The sequence below is a fragment of the Stegostoma tigrinum genome, chromosome 1 (genome assembly GCF_030684315.1).
Source record: "Stegostoma tigrinum isolate sSteTig4 chromosome 1, sSteTig4.hap1, whole genome shotgun sequence".
Classification (NCBI taxonomy): Eukaryota; Metazoa; Chordata; class Chondrichthyes; order Orectolobiformes; family Stegostomatidae; genus Stegostoma; species Stegostoma tigrinum.
The window spans coordinates 6,907,929-6,923,189 of NC_081354.1; the positions used below are offsets into that span (position 1 = coordinate 6,907,929).

At 46.2% G+C, this 15,261-nt stretch overlaps 1 protein-coding gene across 15 annotated transcripts in view; it reads right to left on the bottom strand.

The window, feature by feature from the left end:
• The window catches only part of pdlim5a (PDZ and LIM domain 5a), a 252,103-nt gene that overhangs the window by 90,079 nt on the left and 146,763 nt on the right, over positions 1–15,261 (bottom strand). For 10 of the 15 annotated variants that reach the window (XM_059649664.1, XM_059649648.1, XM_059649741.1 and 7 more), the window contains exon 5: positions 1,955–2,442. The exons of 3 other annotated variants lie outside the window; for them this stretch is intronic. In XM_059649664.1, the coding sequence (XP_059505647.1) occupies positions 1,955–2,442 (488 nt within the window). The remainder of the gene's footprint in view (positions 1–1,954; positions 2,443–15,261) is intronic. 2 more of the 15 variants (XM_059649882.1, XM_059649976.1) reach the window with 1 other exon arrangement.

Below are 15,261 nucleotides of genomic sequence, written 5' to 3' on the forward strand. Positions count from 1 at the left end.
ACACTGATAAGAGTACGGTGAGTTTAAAATTGGGTCGATCCCTTCCACAAAAATCAAATCACAAGAGACTTTTCTTAAAAAAGCAAATGCGTAAAACATAGGTTCACAACAAGTCACACAACTCAAGGTGAAATTTAGTCAATTCTGAAGACAGCAGCCCTGATAGTATGACACTTTTTAAAAAATGACACATCCCAAGTTTAAATTAAGAGTTAACCTCAGTTAAAACGAAAGGTTTATTCCTATGAAGCCATTAGTTTATCTGCACATTTCGCTTAGATTCTGAAAGGAGGCCAAAAACTTATAGCTACGTTAGCAGGTGTAACGTATGCAGCTAAAATTACCCTGATCAGACTATATTTGGGGATCTAGGCAGTTATTCCTGCACTAATGTTACACCAGCATCAAATTCTCCCTTTGCTAAGCAGATTTTTATTGCACAGAACAAACATCTGAGAACGAGATGTGAAAGTACAGAGAAGTTAAACTCTTTAGAAAATAGTCTTTGCTGGGAATCTCCAATATGATTTTTAAAAAATCAGATCCTAACGCTTCACCAGAAGGGTTAAAGATTTGTGTGTGTGTGTGTGTGTTTGTGTGTGTGTGTGTGTTTTTGTGTGTGTGTGTGTGTTTTTGTGTGTATGTGTGTGTGTTTTTGTGTGTTTGTATGTGTTTGTGTTTTTGTGTGTTTGTGTGTGTGTGCGTGCGTGCGTGCGTGTGCGTGCGTGTGTGTGCGCGTGTGTTTGTGTGTGCGTGCGTGCGTGCGTGTGCGTGCGTGTGCGTGTGTGTGTGCGTGCGTGTGCGCGTGTGTGTTTGCGTGTGTGTGCGTGTGTGTTTGTGTGTGTGCGCGTGTGTGTTTGTGTGTTTAAAGTCAATCTAACAGTCAACAGGGAAATTACATTTCAAAGGCTTTTCTCCACCACCCTGGCCAAAGGATTTTCTGCAAGTGCTTCTAAGTTTGCTTCAGGGGGTCAGTATATGGGAGGTCTGGCAGAAGCAAGTATATGCAAGCAAACCAGACATGAAGGGAGTGTTATGCGACTTCCAAACACTTAAATTCACAACCCAGTTTCACCTGCCACTCCGGGAAATCAAGTGGGCCAAAGTTACAGAAACATCAAATCGTACAATAAAGGAGGAGGGCATTTGACACACCATGTCCATTTGGAGTGGCTCAGTGGTTAGCCTCACAGCACCAGGGACCTGGGTTCAATTCCACCCTCAGGCAACTGTCTGTGCGGAGTTTGCACATTCTCCCCGTGTCTGTGTGGGTTTCCTCTGGGTGCTCCAGTTTCCTCCCACAGTCCAAAGATGTTCAGAATAGGTGCGTTGGCCATGCTAAATTGCCCATAGTGTTCAGGAACGTGTACATTGGGTGGGTTTACAGGGGAATGGGTCTGCGTGGGATAATCTGAGTTGGTGTGGATTTCTTTGGTCGAAGGGCATGTTTCCACACTGTAGGGATTCTATGATAGCTTCTTGAGAGACCTACTTCACTTTACTTTCTCCATTATCTCACATCTTCCTTTCCAGCAACACATCGAATTCTCAAATTGGTCTTAGTTTAGAAGAGGAAATTTCATGTAACGAAAAGCTTACATGCACTGAGAGTAATGAAATCCAGGCAAATTCTGGGATGTATTTGAAAAGGGATAAAGTGTAAAATACAAAATGTTTTAAACGCCTGGCTGACTGAGATAAATCAATATTTGCAAATCCTGTTTCATTAGGTTAAAAATGTTTTCTTAAAAAATATATCACTTGTGCTTCTGTGACAGTTTTATGAACCAAAATACAGAAATGTTGAGGCACCTCAACTAGTCTCTTGTTGCTTTGGTAATGAGTGCTCATGCCCTGGAGTACAAATGGAATTTTCCTCAGGTCACCCGAGAGTGAGGCGTGTCTGCTGCCTGCTTTCTAGGCTGTTCTAGAAGGTTCGCAGGAAGTCACCTACCCATTCTGCTGCTTGACATCGCTCTGCCCCTCTCTCAGTCCTCTCTTCTGTCCCTCTGCCACCTCATGGGCATTGTCAGAGGAGTAAAGGTTTATGGGCGTGTTGTACACCTTGGGCTGCCGTGGGACATTAATGGATGAGGTTATTTTCGGTTTAGCAGTGGTGGCTGGTGGCGTGTGCCCATTGACACCAGGTTTGAAACTGGCATGCGTTTGCTGTGGAGATGCAACAGGCACTGATGGTGGGGGAGTGGAATTATTGAGAGTGGATGCCAGTGATGGAGGCGGAGGCTGAGCGAGGGGTGATGAAGCTGGGGAAAAGGCTGCAGGCTGGGGTGATGCAGATGTAGGCGTGACCTTTGGAGACGCTGAGGCTCCAAAAGGACGGGCCGTCATGTTGTAGGCCGAGCTGGATGCAGATGGGAACTTTGGCATCGGAGGAGCAACAGATGCGACAGGCATAGTATGTGTTACTTCGCGGGGCTCGTCCTGAGCAGAATGGGATGGAACAAAGAAAAATACAAGTTACACTCACACAAAAATGACATGCAAACAAAAGAAACCCGTGCTTCATATCTGTTCTTTGGGTGTGTTCTCAGAAAGCCCATGATGGGTAAAGCAAGTTTTGAAAGATTTGTTGAACAAAGATTGAGCAGTTTAGGTTTTGCTGTACTCTCTGGAATTTAGTAGGAAAATGGAGTCAAGGCCAAGATAAGATCAGCCCTGATCGTTTCAAGTGACAGAACAGGCTTGATGGGCTGAACTGCCTACTCCTGCTCCTAGTTCTTACATCCTTATGATAAAATACTAACAATAATCACAGCTCCCTGAAAGCAAAGGAAAACTCAAGAAATCTCTCGCCAACATGAGCATTAATCAATAACCTTAATTATAATGGCTAAGTGGATAATTTGTAATGAATCACCTAAAAAGGAAACAGCTATTGACTGCATATTTCAAACATGGAGTTGAATGGGTAACTATTTGGAAAAGGTATTAATGAACATGGAGCCAAGATGGGTTGGCTAATTTAATATTCGGATTAGCTGTGATGTAAGTGAATGAGGGAATAGGCTCTGGGAGGCTAAAAGGATCATTGATGAACCAATGTAAAAGAGGCAAGAAATGATGCCTAAGAGTAGTTAATGGAATGACTCTGCAGCATATATAAAGATAGCACAGAAGTGATACCCCCTTTATCTGAAAACTAAATTATAATGTCCATAAAAATATAAATTGCATACCTGTAAACAGACCACTGCACCGCACTCACAGTAACAAATTCTGATCAAAGCAAGAACTGAGGGAGAGTAGACAAAAAAGGAGGGAGCTGATTTTTTAAATAATTTAACTGAGATTTTAAAGTGTTATGATTTTGCTGCAGTGACAACTCAATTCTGAAACTTCGTTGTGGTTCAGCCAGTCCTAATCAAAGTCTGAATTGAAACCAGGGGAACGACAGTCATTTAAAAAAAAAACAGCATGTCACATTAAGACCAGCACAGGTTTTCCACGAGAACACACCAAAAGATTGCAGGCACCTGCCTAAGACCCATTTCAGTCTGGCATGCGACAAGGTTCACCCACAGTAGTATCCAGTACTGCTGCCACGTCACATTGAAACTTTCACCATGTTACTAAAATAAATCAGGCCTTACTGATGGCAGCAAAACACCAATCCCATTGAATAAAAACCAAAGTTCTGAGGAAAGGTCACCGGACCCGAAACGTTAACTCTGTTTCTTCCTTCACAAATGCCGCCAGACCTGCTGAGCTCTTCCAGCAACTTTGCTCTTGTACCGAGATTACAAAGTGTGAAGCTGGATGAACACAGCACCCTTAGGGTCTAGACCCGAAACATCAGCTTTTGTGCTCCCGAGATGCTGCTTGGCCTGCTGTGTTCATCCAGCTTCACACTTTGTTATCTTGGATTCTCCAGCATCTGCAGTTCCCATTATTTTTGTTCTTATACCAAACCCGTTTACTCTGGTCGAATGATAATTCAATAAATACCACACAGTCAAACTTATTGTGACAAATACACCTCTCCAGGAATTTTTTTTAAAATAAGATTTTAGACAATGGGTGGGAAGCTTAAAAACTTGTCACTAAGAGTACTGGACAAATGGACAGACTGCTGAAATGACGGAACAATCAATAAAAATTCACAAACACATTTGGACAGAAAGCAAGATAACAAAGTGTGGAGCTGGATGAACACAGCAGGCCAAGCAGCATCTCAGGAGCACAAAAGCTGACGTTTCGGGCCTAGACCCTTCATCAGAAACGACAGCTTTTGTGCTCCTGAGATGCTGCTTGGCCTGCTGAGTTCATCCAGCCCCAGACTTTGTTATCTCAGATTCTCCAACATCTGCAGTTCCCATTATCCCTGGGCAGAAAGCAAGTCTGGCAGTTCTTTCCTGGGGGGAAAAAAAAAGTCACAGACTCAAAACATGAACTCTCTCTCTCTCTCCACCAACAGTGCCGGACCTGAGATTTTCTCCAGCATTGTCAGTGCTTGTTTCTTGCATTTACAAAGCTCATACAGCCCTTTGCACAGACTCAGTCCTCAAGTGCTGCACGGCCAGGAGGCATTTTCAAAGCATGATCAGTGTTGCAGTACGCAGCTAGATTCCACAAAGTGTTAATAATCAAGTGACCAGCTTTGCAATTTCACAGTTTGTTGCAGGGCGGGGTGGGGGGGGTGGTGCGGTTTCAGTGGCTCCCTATACCGCCCGGGCAGGCAGGGAACAAAGGCCAAAAAATAACACACTCAATTTTCACCCTTTGATCATGAGCGAGCAAAGACAAGACTCGACTTTGCTGAATCCAACAAGCATCATCCCACTTCCAATGAAAGAGAGTTAACCCAACACACATTCAGTAAAACTTTCCTCAGTGTTTGTTTCAAGAGTTGGCAGCAAATCCAGCACCTTAATGCGATTAACATGTAGCTGCAAGTTTCGGGGCTGATTCAATGTTGAATTGCGACGTAGCTCAAAAACGCGGGCTCAGACAAAAAGCTGAGGGGAAAGTGCAAGGAGGAATTAGGAAAACTATCAAACGGTGGCTGTCCCGGGGCAGTGGGCAACTGTAGTAAGGGAAGGGGGGGGGGGGGGGGGGGGGGTTGGGCAATGTTACAATGTAAAAGACCCCATTTAGATCAGTACATTTAGTCCTGGATAAATCAGGCCCAGGAACGATATACCGACCCAAGGAGGATTAAGCAGCATGATATCAGTGATTAAAAATCATAAGGTTGCAAAGATTTTAAGTGTCCTTGCACTGAGGAGATTAAGTGGGAATGAAATTCAGAAGTTTTGTTGTTGTTGAGTACAGTTCTGGTCAGCACACTATCAGAATGATGTGGATGCTTTGGAGAGGGCATAGAAAAAGATTTACCAGGATGTTGTCTGGTGTGGGGCATTTTAGCTATGAGGAAAGATTGGATAGACTGGGTTTACTGTTTTCATTGAAACGCAGGAGGTTGACCTGATAGAAGTTTATAAGATTGCGAATGGTATGGACAGAGTGCCAAGTATGAGGCTTTCTTCCCCCGAGTGGAGGGGTCAATTACTAGGGCACACAGGTTTGAGGTGTGAAGGTGAGGGGGAGCAGTTTAAAAGAGATGTGTGAGGCATGTTTTTCACACAACAGGTGGAGAGTGTCTGGAAGACATTGCCAGAGGTGGTGGTGGCAGCAGACGCAATAGCAACATTCGAGCAGCACCTGGAGGAATACATGAATAGGAAGGGAGCAGAGGATATGGATCTTGTAGGTGAAGATAGTTTTAGTAATGGAAGGGCAAAATGTGTTGGCACAGGCCTGGTGGGCCGAAGGGCCTGTTCCTGTGCTGTATTGTTCTTCGAAGCTGTTGAAATAATTGATCCCATTTCCTCATTGGGTTGGGGTGGGAGGGTGGGGGAGCGGGAGTGGAAACCAGAATTTAGTTTGGTGGTGCGACAGAGGACCTTAAAGTTGGATCCAGACTATTCAGGTGATGCCAGGAAGCAATTCTTCAAAAAAAAAGGGCAACAGGAAGCTGTAACTTTCCCCGAAAATCCTTTAAGGTTGGGCGTCAATTAAAACTCAAAAAAAAGATAGGTTTTTTTCTTGGGATAATTAATTACAGAACCAAGGTGGGTTTGTGAAGATGGGTTACAGATCAGTCGTGATCTAACTGAATAGCAAAGGCTCAACAAATGGATGCTCTGATGAAGGGTCTGGGCCCGAAACGTCAGCTTTTGTGCACCTAAGATGCTGCTTGGCCTGTCGTGTTCATCCAGCCTCACACTTTGTTATCTCGGATTCTCCAGCATCTGCAGTTCCCGTTATCCCTGATCACGATGGCCTCCTCTTGTTGGTCTGTTTTGATTTTTCCAAATGTCATTAATTTGGAGTTGCAGATTTGGTTTTATCCCTTGCAACATTAAACCAAACTTTAGTGCAAAATAAATACTAAAAGGGTAGAGCCACTCTTGCCTTACCAGGTCATAGGACTGTCCTCTCATTAGAGAGAAAAGGTGGTGGTTTAACCCAAGGATCACCACAACTCGGATATACGAAGAGGTTGACAGGGACAGCCCCTCGTGGTAATCTGTCAGTCAGTGTGGGAACCAAACTCACGCTATTGGCATTACTGTGTGGCAAACCAGCTGTCCAGCCAAATGAGCTAACTGACACAGGAAGAAGAGCAGGCCATTCAGCCTGCTGAGCTTTGCTTTTTATTCATTCACAGGATGTGGGCAAAGTGGGCATTTATTATGCACTCCTTACTGCTCAGTAGGCAGTTACAAGCCAACCACATTTGTTGCAGGTCTGGAGACACATGTAGACCAGAATTAGCAAAGATGGTAGATTTTCCACCCTAAAAGGACATGAGAGATTTTAAACGTTACTCAGTATTATTCTGCCAGCTTTTGAACTCCTGATTTTCAAAAAAAATCAAATTCATTGTATTCACTGGAATTTAGAAGAATGAGGGCATCTCAGGAACATAAAATCCTGATGGGACTGGACAGGCTAGACGCAGGAAGTATATTCCTGATTTTCGGAAAGTCCAGAACTAGGGTCACAGTATAAGAATAAGGGATAAGCTATTTGGGACTGAGATAAGGAAGTGTATCTTCATATAGAGAGTGGGAACCTGTAGAATTCTCTCCCACAGGAAGCTGTTGGGACCAGTTCATTGGATATATTAAAGAAGGAGCTGGGTGGCCCTTACACCTAAAAGGATCAATGGGTGCGGGGAGAGGGTGGGAATGGGATACCAAGATTGCACGATCAGCTATGATCATATTGAATGGTGGTGCAGGCTCGAAGGGCCGTATGGCCTACTCCTGCTGCTATTTTGTATGCTCCACTATTCAATTAAACTGTGGTCAATCTGATTGTGGTCTGATCTTCTCTTCCCTGTCCTCTGACTCCTTGTTAATAAAAGGATTTATCTACTTCTGCCTTAGAAAGACTAAATGAACTCCACCTCGAGAGCTAGCCAGGGAAGAGGGCTCTGCAAACATTTCTCTACAGCTTGGTTGTAAATCTCTGGCATGTCTCCCCCACAAGGGGGAGCATTCTCTCAGTATCCGTCAAGTACTTTCATGTTTTGATCAATAAGTTTTAAAACATTGCTACTCTTGGACCCACGAGAGCTCACATAGGAGGTTACGATCCGCTAAAATCCTAGAAAAAAGGAGACAGAGTGTAGGTAATGCTTCAAAGTCCACAGGCAGGAAACCAAAATTTCTATTCTTATTTACAGAGAGAGAAAAAATCACCTGCAACTTGGTTTCCCACAGATTTTATTGAAAACTCCTGGAACTTATTTTTTTCCCCCCTATATAAATTTGGAACCAGACTAAAGATGCCGCTGCAGACTTACAGGCTTAGATCCACACACCTACTGGGAAATATACCTGCTGTCAAAAATCATTTCTGCCCCACAGCAGCACTGTGCAGAATGTTCTCATTACAAACCAATTTTCCAGATATGAATCACTTGACGTTCTACACAATGAAACATTCATCAACCCAAGTATTGGCTCTCAGTGCCTACATTTTAAAAAAAGTCATCAATTAAAAATTTTCTTTATTGAAAATAAAACAGCCAGAGACATGGAACAAAGTGGGAACGAGGATGGAGGAGCAGTAAGGGAATTAAATATTAAGGTGGATTCACTCTTTTGCAACTTTGAATGGACGGTTCTGTTGCCAGCACTCCCACCCCAGGTCAGGAGGCCAAGCAGCATCTCAGGAGCACAAAAGATGATGTTTCAGGCCTAGACCCTTCTTCAGAGAGGGGGATGGGGAGAGGGAGCTGGAATAAATAGGGAGAGAGGGGGAGGCAGACCGAAGATGGAGAGAAAAGAAGATAGGTGGAGAGGAGAGTATAGGTGAGGAGGTAGGGAGGGGATAGGTCAGTCCAGGGAAGACGGACAGGTTAAGGAGGTGGGAAATGGAGGTGCGGCTTGAGGTGGGAGGAAGGGATGGGTGAGAGGAAGAACAGGTTAGGGAGGCAGAGACAGGCTGGGCTGGTTTTGGGGTGCAGTGGGGGGAGGGGATGAGATGAACTGGGCTGGTTTTGTGATGCAGTGGGGGAAGGGGAGATTTTGAAGCTTGTGAAGTCCACATTGATACCATTGGGCTGCAGGGTTCCCAAGCGGAATATGAGTTGCTGTTCCTGCAACCTTCGGGTGGCATCATTGTGGCACTGCAGGAGGCCCATGATGGACATGTCGTCTGAGGAATGGGAGGGGGAGTCGAAATGGTTTGCGACTGGGAGGTGCAGTTGTTTGTTGCGAACCGAGCGGAGGTGTTCTGCAAAGCGGTCCCCAAGCCTCCGCTTGCTTTCCCTAATGTAGAGGTAGCCACACCAGGTACAATGGATACAATATACCACATTGGCAGATGTGCAGGTGACCATCTGCTTGATATGGAAGGTCATCTTGGGGCTTGGGATAGGGGTGAGGGAGGTGGTGTGGGGGCAAGTGTAGCACTTCCTGCGGTTGCAGGGGAAGGTGTCGGGTGTGGTGGGGTTGGAGGGCAGTGTGGAGCGAACAAGGGAATCGCGGAGAGAGTGGTCTCTCTGGAAGGCAGACAAGGGTGGGGATCGAAAAATGTCTTGGGTGGTGGGGTCGGATTGTAGATGGCGGAAGTGTCGGAGGATGATATGCTGTATCCGGAGGTTGGTGGGATGGTATGTGAGAACGCGGGGGATCCTCTGGGGGTGGTTGTTTTGGGGGCAGGGTGTGAGGGATGTGTTGCGGGAAATGTGGGAGACGCGGCCAAGAGCGTTCTCAACCCCTGGGGGGGGGGGGGGGGGGGGGGGGTGGTGGAGAGTTGCGGTCCTTGAAGAACGTGGACATCTGGTATGTGCGGGAGTGGAATGCCTCATCCTGGGAGCAGATGCGGCGGAGGCGGAGGAATTGGGAATAGGGGACGGAATTTTTGCAGGAGGGTGGGTGGGAGGAAGGTGTATTCTAGGTAGCTGTGGGAGTCGGTGGGCTTGAAATGGACATCAGTTACAAGCTGGTTGCCTGAGATGGAGACTGAGAGGTCCAGGAAGGTGAGGGATGTGTTGGAGATGGCCCAGGTGAACCTGAGGTTGGGGTGGAAGGTATTGGTGAAGTGGATGAACTGTTCAAGGTCCTCTGGGGAGCAAGAGGCGGCGCCGATACAGTCATCAATGTAACGGAGGAAGAGGTGGCGTTTGGGGCCTGTGTAGGTATGGAAGAGGCACTGTTCCACGTAACCTCCAACGAGACAGGCATAGCTTGGGCCCATGCGGGTACCCATGGCCACCCCCTTAGTCTGTAGGAAGTGCGAGGAATCCAAAGAGAAGTTGTTGAGGGTGAGGACGAGCTCGGCTCGGCGGATGAGGGTGTCGGTGGAGGGGGATTGGTCGGGCCTGCGGGACAGGAAGAAGCAGAGGGCCTTGAGGCCATCTGCATGAGGAATACAGGTGTATAGGGACTGGACGTCCATGGTGAAAATGAGGTGTTGGGGGCCAGGGAATTGGAAGTCCTGGAGGAGGTGGAGGGCGTGGGTGGTGTCACGGATGTAGGTAGGGAGTTCCTGGACCAAAGGGGAAAAAAACGGAGTCCAGATAGGTGGAGAGGAGTTCGGTGGGGCAGGAGAAGGCTGAGACAATGGGTCGACCGGAGCAGGCAGGTTTGTGGATTTTGGGAAGGAGATAGACACAGGCCGTGCGGGGCTGGGGAACAATGAGGTTGGAGGCTGTGGATAGGAGGTCCCCTGGGGTGATGAGGTCATGGATGGTGTTGGAGATGATGGTTTGGTGCTCGGGGGTGGGGTCATGATGAAGGGGGCGGTAGGAGGTGGTGTCGGAGAGTTGGCATTTGGCCTCGGCGATGTAGAGGTCAGTGCGCCATACTACCACTGCGCCACCCTTGTCAGCAGGTTTGATGGAGAGGTTGGGGTTAGGGTGGAGGGAGCGGAGGGCTGCCCGTTCTGCGGGGGAGAGGTTGGAATGGGTGAGAGGGGTGGAGAGGTTGAGGCGGTTGATCTCTCGACGGCAGTTGGAGATGAAGAGGTCAAGGGAGGGTAGGAGGCCTGGGGGTGGTGTCCAGGAAGAGGACTTGAGTTGGAGGTGGGTGAAGGGGTCAGTGGAGGGAGGGTTAGGCTCCCAGTTAAAGAAGTAAGCGTGGAGGCAAAGGCGGCGGAAAAACTGCTCGATGTCCAAACGTGACTGATATTCGTTGATGTTTGGGTGGAGGGGGACAAAGGTGAGCCCCTTGCTTAGGACTGACCATTCGTCCTCAGTCAGTGGGACGTCTGCGGGGATGGTGAAGATGCGGCAGGGCTCAGTGTGGCTGTCTTCTCTGGGGTTGCTGGCTGTGGAGGTTGTGAACGGAGCGATGTCTACCTATCTTGTTTTCTCTCCATCTTCGGTCTGCCTCCCCCTCTCTCCCTATTTATTCCAGTTCCCTCTCCCCATCCCCCTCTCTGATGAAGCGTCTAGGCCCGAAACGTCAGCTTTTGTGCTCCTGAGATGCTGCTTGGCCTGCACATCGAAGTGTCACAAGTTGGTGATAGGTGCTACCGAAATGCAAACCCACAGGAAATACACTGGGGCTGACGTTCATTGAGCAGGGTGTGTCAAGGCTTGTGGCGGGGGAGAAGGGGTGGACGGCTTGGTGTACAATCTGACTGAGCTGCTTAACATGGACGAGGGGGGTGTGTGTGTGTGCGCATGTCCAGCTAGCAAGGCTTTTTACGAGTGAAACCAGAAAGCAATGATTATAATAAAAAAAAGCAGTGGAAGTAATTGTCAAGCTCCATCCACACTGCAAAGCAAGGAATGGATTAAAATTTTCAAGACTTTTTTTGAAGCTTCAGGGATTCAGTAATGTGGGCAAGGTCAGAAGCAAGGTCAGAAATCACAACACCAAGATTACAGCCCAACAGGTCTATTTGAAAACACAAGCTTTCGGAGACTTACACCTCCTTCAAGTGTTAGGGAGGAGTAAGGCTCGGAAAGCTTGTGTTTTCAAATAGACCCACTGCCATGGTGATTTCTGACCTTGTCTACCCCAGTTCAAGACTGGTACCTCCACATCAGCAGATTTGAGGCGGAGAGCAACCACGATTGAGCTGAACGGTAGTATGGGATCGATGGGCCAAAGGACCTATTCCTGTTCCAACATAAATGCAATTTTCCACCCACTTATTCTGGGAGGGGGCTTGTTTTCAGTATATTTGTACCTCAGCATTCACAGACGAAGATGTGGTCAATGTTCTGGACAGATGAAAGTACTCAAATAATAATTAAATTCAGGTTTATGCTGCAGTTGATTTTTGGAAAATTCTATGTCAAGCATAGCTTGCAAAAAAAGATTAATGAGGTATGCTGACCTTGGGTTATACAATGGAATATTGGCTCATTAACAATTTGAGGAGCTGTCTGCCTCTGTGCAGGCACATACAAGAGACCCATTATAATACTCAACCTGTAGATTCTTCAATAGCAGGGGGTCAATGCTGGAGGGTACTGTGTGAACACACACACAGTGACTTCAGGATTCAAGTGTAGCTCACTACAGAAGACTCAGCATTGCAGAGGGCATACCATTTAATAAGGGTTTGTAAGCATTGTGTACTTCATTGGGAGGCAGAGTAAAGCCTCGATGGAGACCAGAGATGGAGCAGTGTTAATGTCACTGGACTTACAAAAAGGCCGAGGCCAATTCTCTCAAATCCCATCGTGCCAGATGAAATTTGAATTCAACGTATAAAAATAATGCAATTAAATGCTAGTCTCACAGTGACCGTGTAAACATTAAAGGATATCTGCCGTCTTTACCCGGTCTGGCCTACATGTGACTCCAGACCCACTGTATTCACCCCCCAGTGTGGTTCACTTTTTACAGTCCTCTGGGGAATAAATGCTAACCCAGCCAGCGATACCCGAAATCATTTTTTAAAAATCCAATCCTCCATACGGTCTAGCTGATCACTCATGTCTCGTTGAAGTGATTGGATGATGCTCATTGCAATGGGGTCACTCATGCAGGCCACAAAACTGGGAGGTGCCTCCAAGATTCGAAACATAAGCGTGCATTAATGTAGCATCTGTATCACAAAACATCGAAAAGCTGTTCACAGGACCAAAAATCAGATACTAAGCCAGAGGAGGATTGTTTGGACACAAAGATCAAGCAGAATGGTCTTTAAGGAAGGCTCAAGTCAATGCTCTATCAAAAGAGGAAATGAAGAGTTATCCCTGATTTCCCTAATTCAACCAATGTCACTCAAAACAGAAATTGCAAGAGAACTCAGCAGGTCTGGCAACATTTGTGGACAGAAAGCAGAGTCTCAAATTGTTAACTGTTTTGGCAAGAGGGGGTGCAAAATTTACTTGAGTTCTGAAGATAGGTCACTGGAATTGAAAGCAGTGCTTCCTCTGCACAGATGCTGCCAGACCTGATCAGTTTCTCTCAGAATTTCTTATTGTTTCCGATTTCCAGCACCCGCAGTTCTTTGTTTTCTACCGCTGAGGAAAGGTTACCAGCTCGTCATCACTGTCAATGTTTGCGGGGGTCCTTATCTTCTGTCAGGAGGCGATGTGGCATTGCTGGTTGGGCCATTCCTTACTGCCCTCAGAGAAAGTGGTGGTGAGCTTAGTTTATAGAACCTCTCCAGTCCTTGGGGTCGAGGGACACTCGTGGCTCTGTGAGGGTGGGAGTTCCAAGATCTTAACTCAGCAATGTAGTTAGTTTCTAGTCAGGATGATGTGTGGTTTGAAGGGGAACTTGAAGGCAATGGTGCTCCTGTGAATCTAATGCCCCTGGCCTTCTAGGTGGTACAGGTCTGGAAGACCAACTGCTAACCCTTCAACAGACAAGATAGTTGACGGTGCTTCAGAACTGATAAAGTGCTTGATGAGATCCAGAGTTTGCAAATAGAGACAGTATGTAAATTCAACCTCCCTCTCTGCTTTGACTGTAAACAGTCAAATTTAATCAGCAATCCTCATTTCCAAGGGCATATGCGAAACATGTCATCTTTAATCACTACATTAGTAAGCATTCCAGCTCGCGTGTACTTTTCAGCTGATCATCCTGATGAAAACTGGAATACCAGGGGGAAATCTGAGCATGACCCAACATATGCTGTTGTAGAGAAGGACTTGTTTTGAGTTGTGTACAGCAACTCTGAAACTCAATAGTTCGAGGCAGTTAGCAACTAAATGATGTGCCCCAGCCAGATCAGTCATGTTAAACATCCTGTTGAACTAAAACACTTGGAATGTGTCCACTTTCATAACCATTTCTGGGCAATCACACTCCCTGTGGTTTAACAGTCACCGCTGTTCTAACATGTAGAGGGCATTACAGCCCCAGTTTTTTTTAAACAATTCAAGCAAACGGGGAGAAAGCTAGTTCAGTACTAGTTAGGAGTATTGACGGCAGTGTTAATGTCACTAGAAGGGTGATGCAGAACCCCGGATTAATGTTCCAAGGGGTGTGGGTTTGAAGTCCCACAGAGCAAGATGATGAAATTTGGATTCAATGAAATTTGGAATTGAAAACCAGGCTGTCAGGGGTCACAAAGGTTACATGGATGCCATTTAGATTAGCTTTCTTTTTTTTTAAATTCCAGAGTTTTATTGAGGCCAAACTTCAGCATCTGCCATGGTAGGATTTAAACTCAATTTCCCCCACAGGATTTTCCTAGGACTTTTGGATTACACTGTGAGCTACTGGGTGAATTTGCACAGCAAGCTGTTTGCCAACAAAGATATAAAAATTCAATAAAGTACATATGCATGCTGCATTAAAGAGGCCATCCAGTCTGTGCTGGTTCTTAGAAAAGAGTAATTATGTTGTAGAAACTAGGAGTAGGAATAGGCCATTCAGCCCATTAAGACTAATTTGTCAGTCCTTGTGGTCATCTCTATTTCAAATGTCAAATTCCCAACTTCTCTTCACACTCCTTGATGCCTAAACAAACATCTCTTTCTTGAATATATTCAGTGACTCCACAGCCTTCTATTTCAGCAAATTTCACGTTTGGGCAGGACAGAGGCTCAGTGGTTAGCACTGCAGCCTCACAGCACCAGGGAGTTGGGTTGGATTCCACTCTTGGGTGACTGTCTGTGTGGGTTTCCTCCGGGTGCTCCAGTTTCTTCCCACAGTCCAACAGACCAAATCTGTTTCAGTAATGTGCCGGGTAGGTGGATTGGCTATGTGAAATGCATAATTAAAGGGATAGGGTAGTGGGGATGGGTCTGTGTGGATGCTCTTCCGAGGTTTGGTGTGGACTTGATGGGCTGAATGGCGTGCTTCCACACTGCAGGGATTCAATGATCTATTCTATGATTCACTGCCATTCGAGTGAAGAGTTTGATGTTTTCCCCTCATCTCAGATCTAAACGGGCAACTGACATTGTATCCTGAGACCATGTCCCGTGGATTTAGGCTCCCCAAATAAGGAACACATCTATCCTGCATCTAGCCTGTCCATCCCTAATAGAATTATATACATTTCTATCCAATCCTCTTCATCCTTCCAAACTCTAGCAACTACAGAGGCAATCAGTCCAAGCTCGCCGCATAGTACCGTCCTACCATCCCCAATGTTGGTTGGGAGAACCTTCTCTGCGCCCCCTCTATGACAGGTGTATCCTTTACCAAGTATGGAGACTAAAACTTACTAATAGTCCCACTTTCTACCATTAGCCATTTCTTTTCTACCTTTGTAAATAATACAGGCACAACTTAACGTAACATATAATTCAGGCAAATAAAAATGTTCCCTAAAATATAATCAGAGACTTCGGTGCTGGAA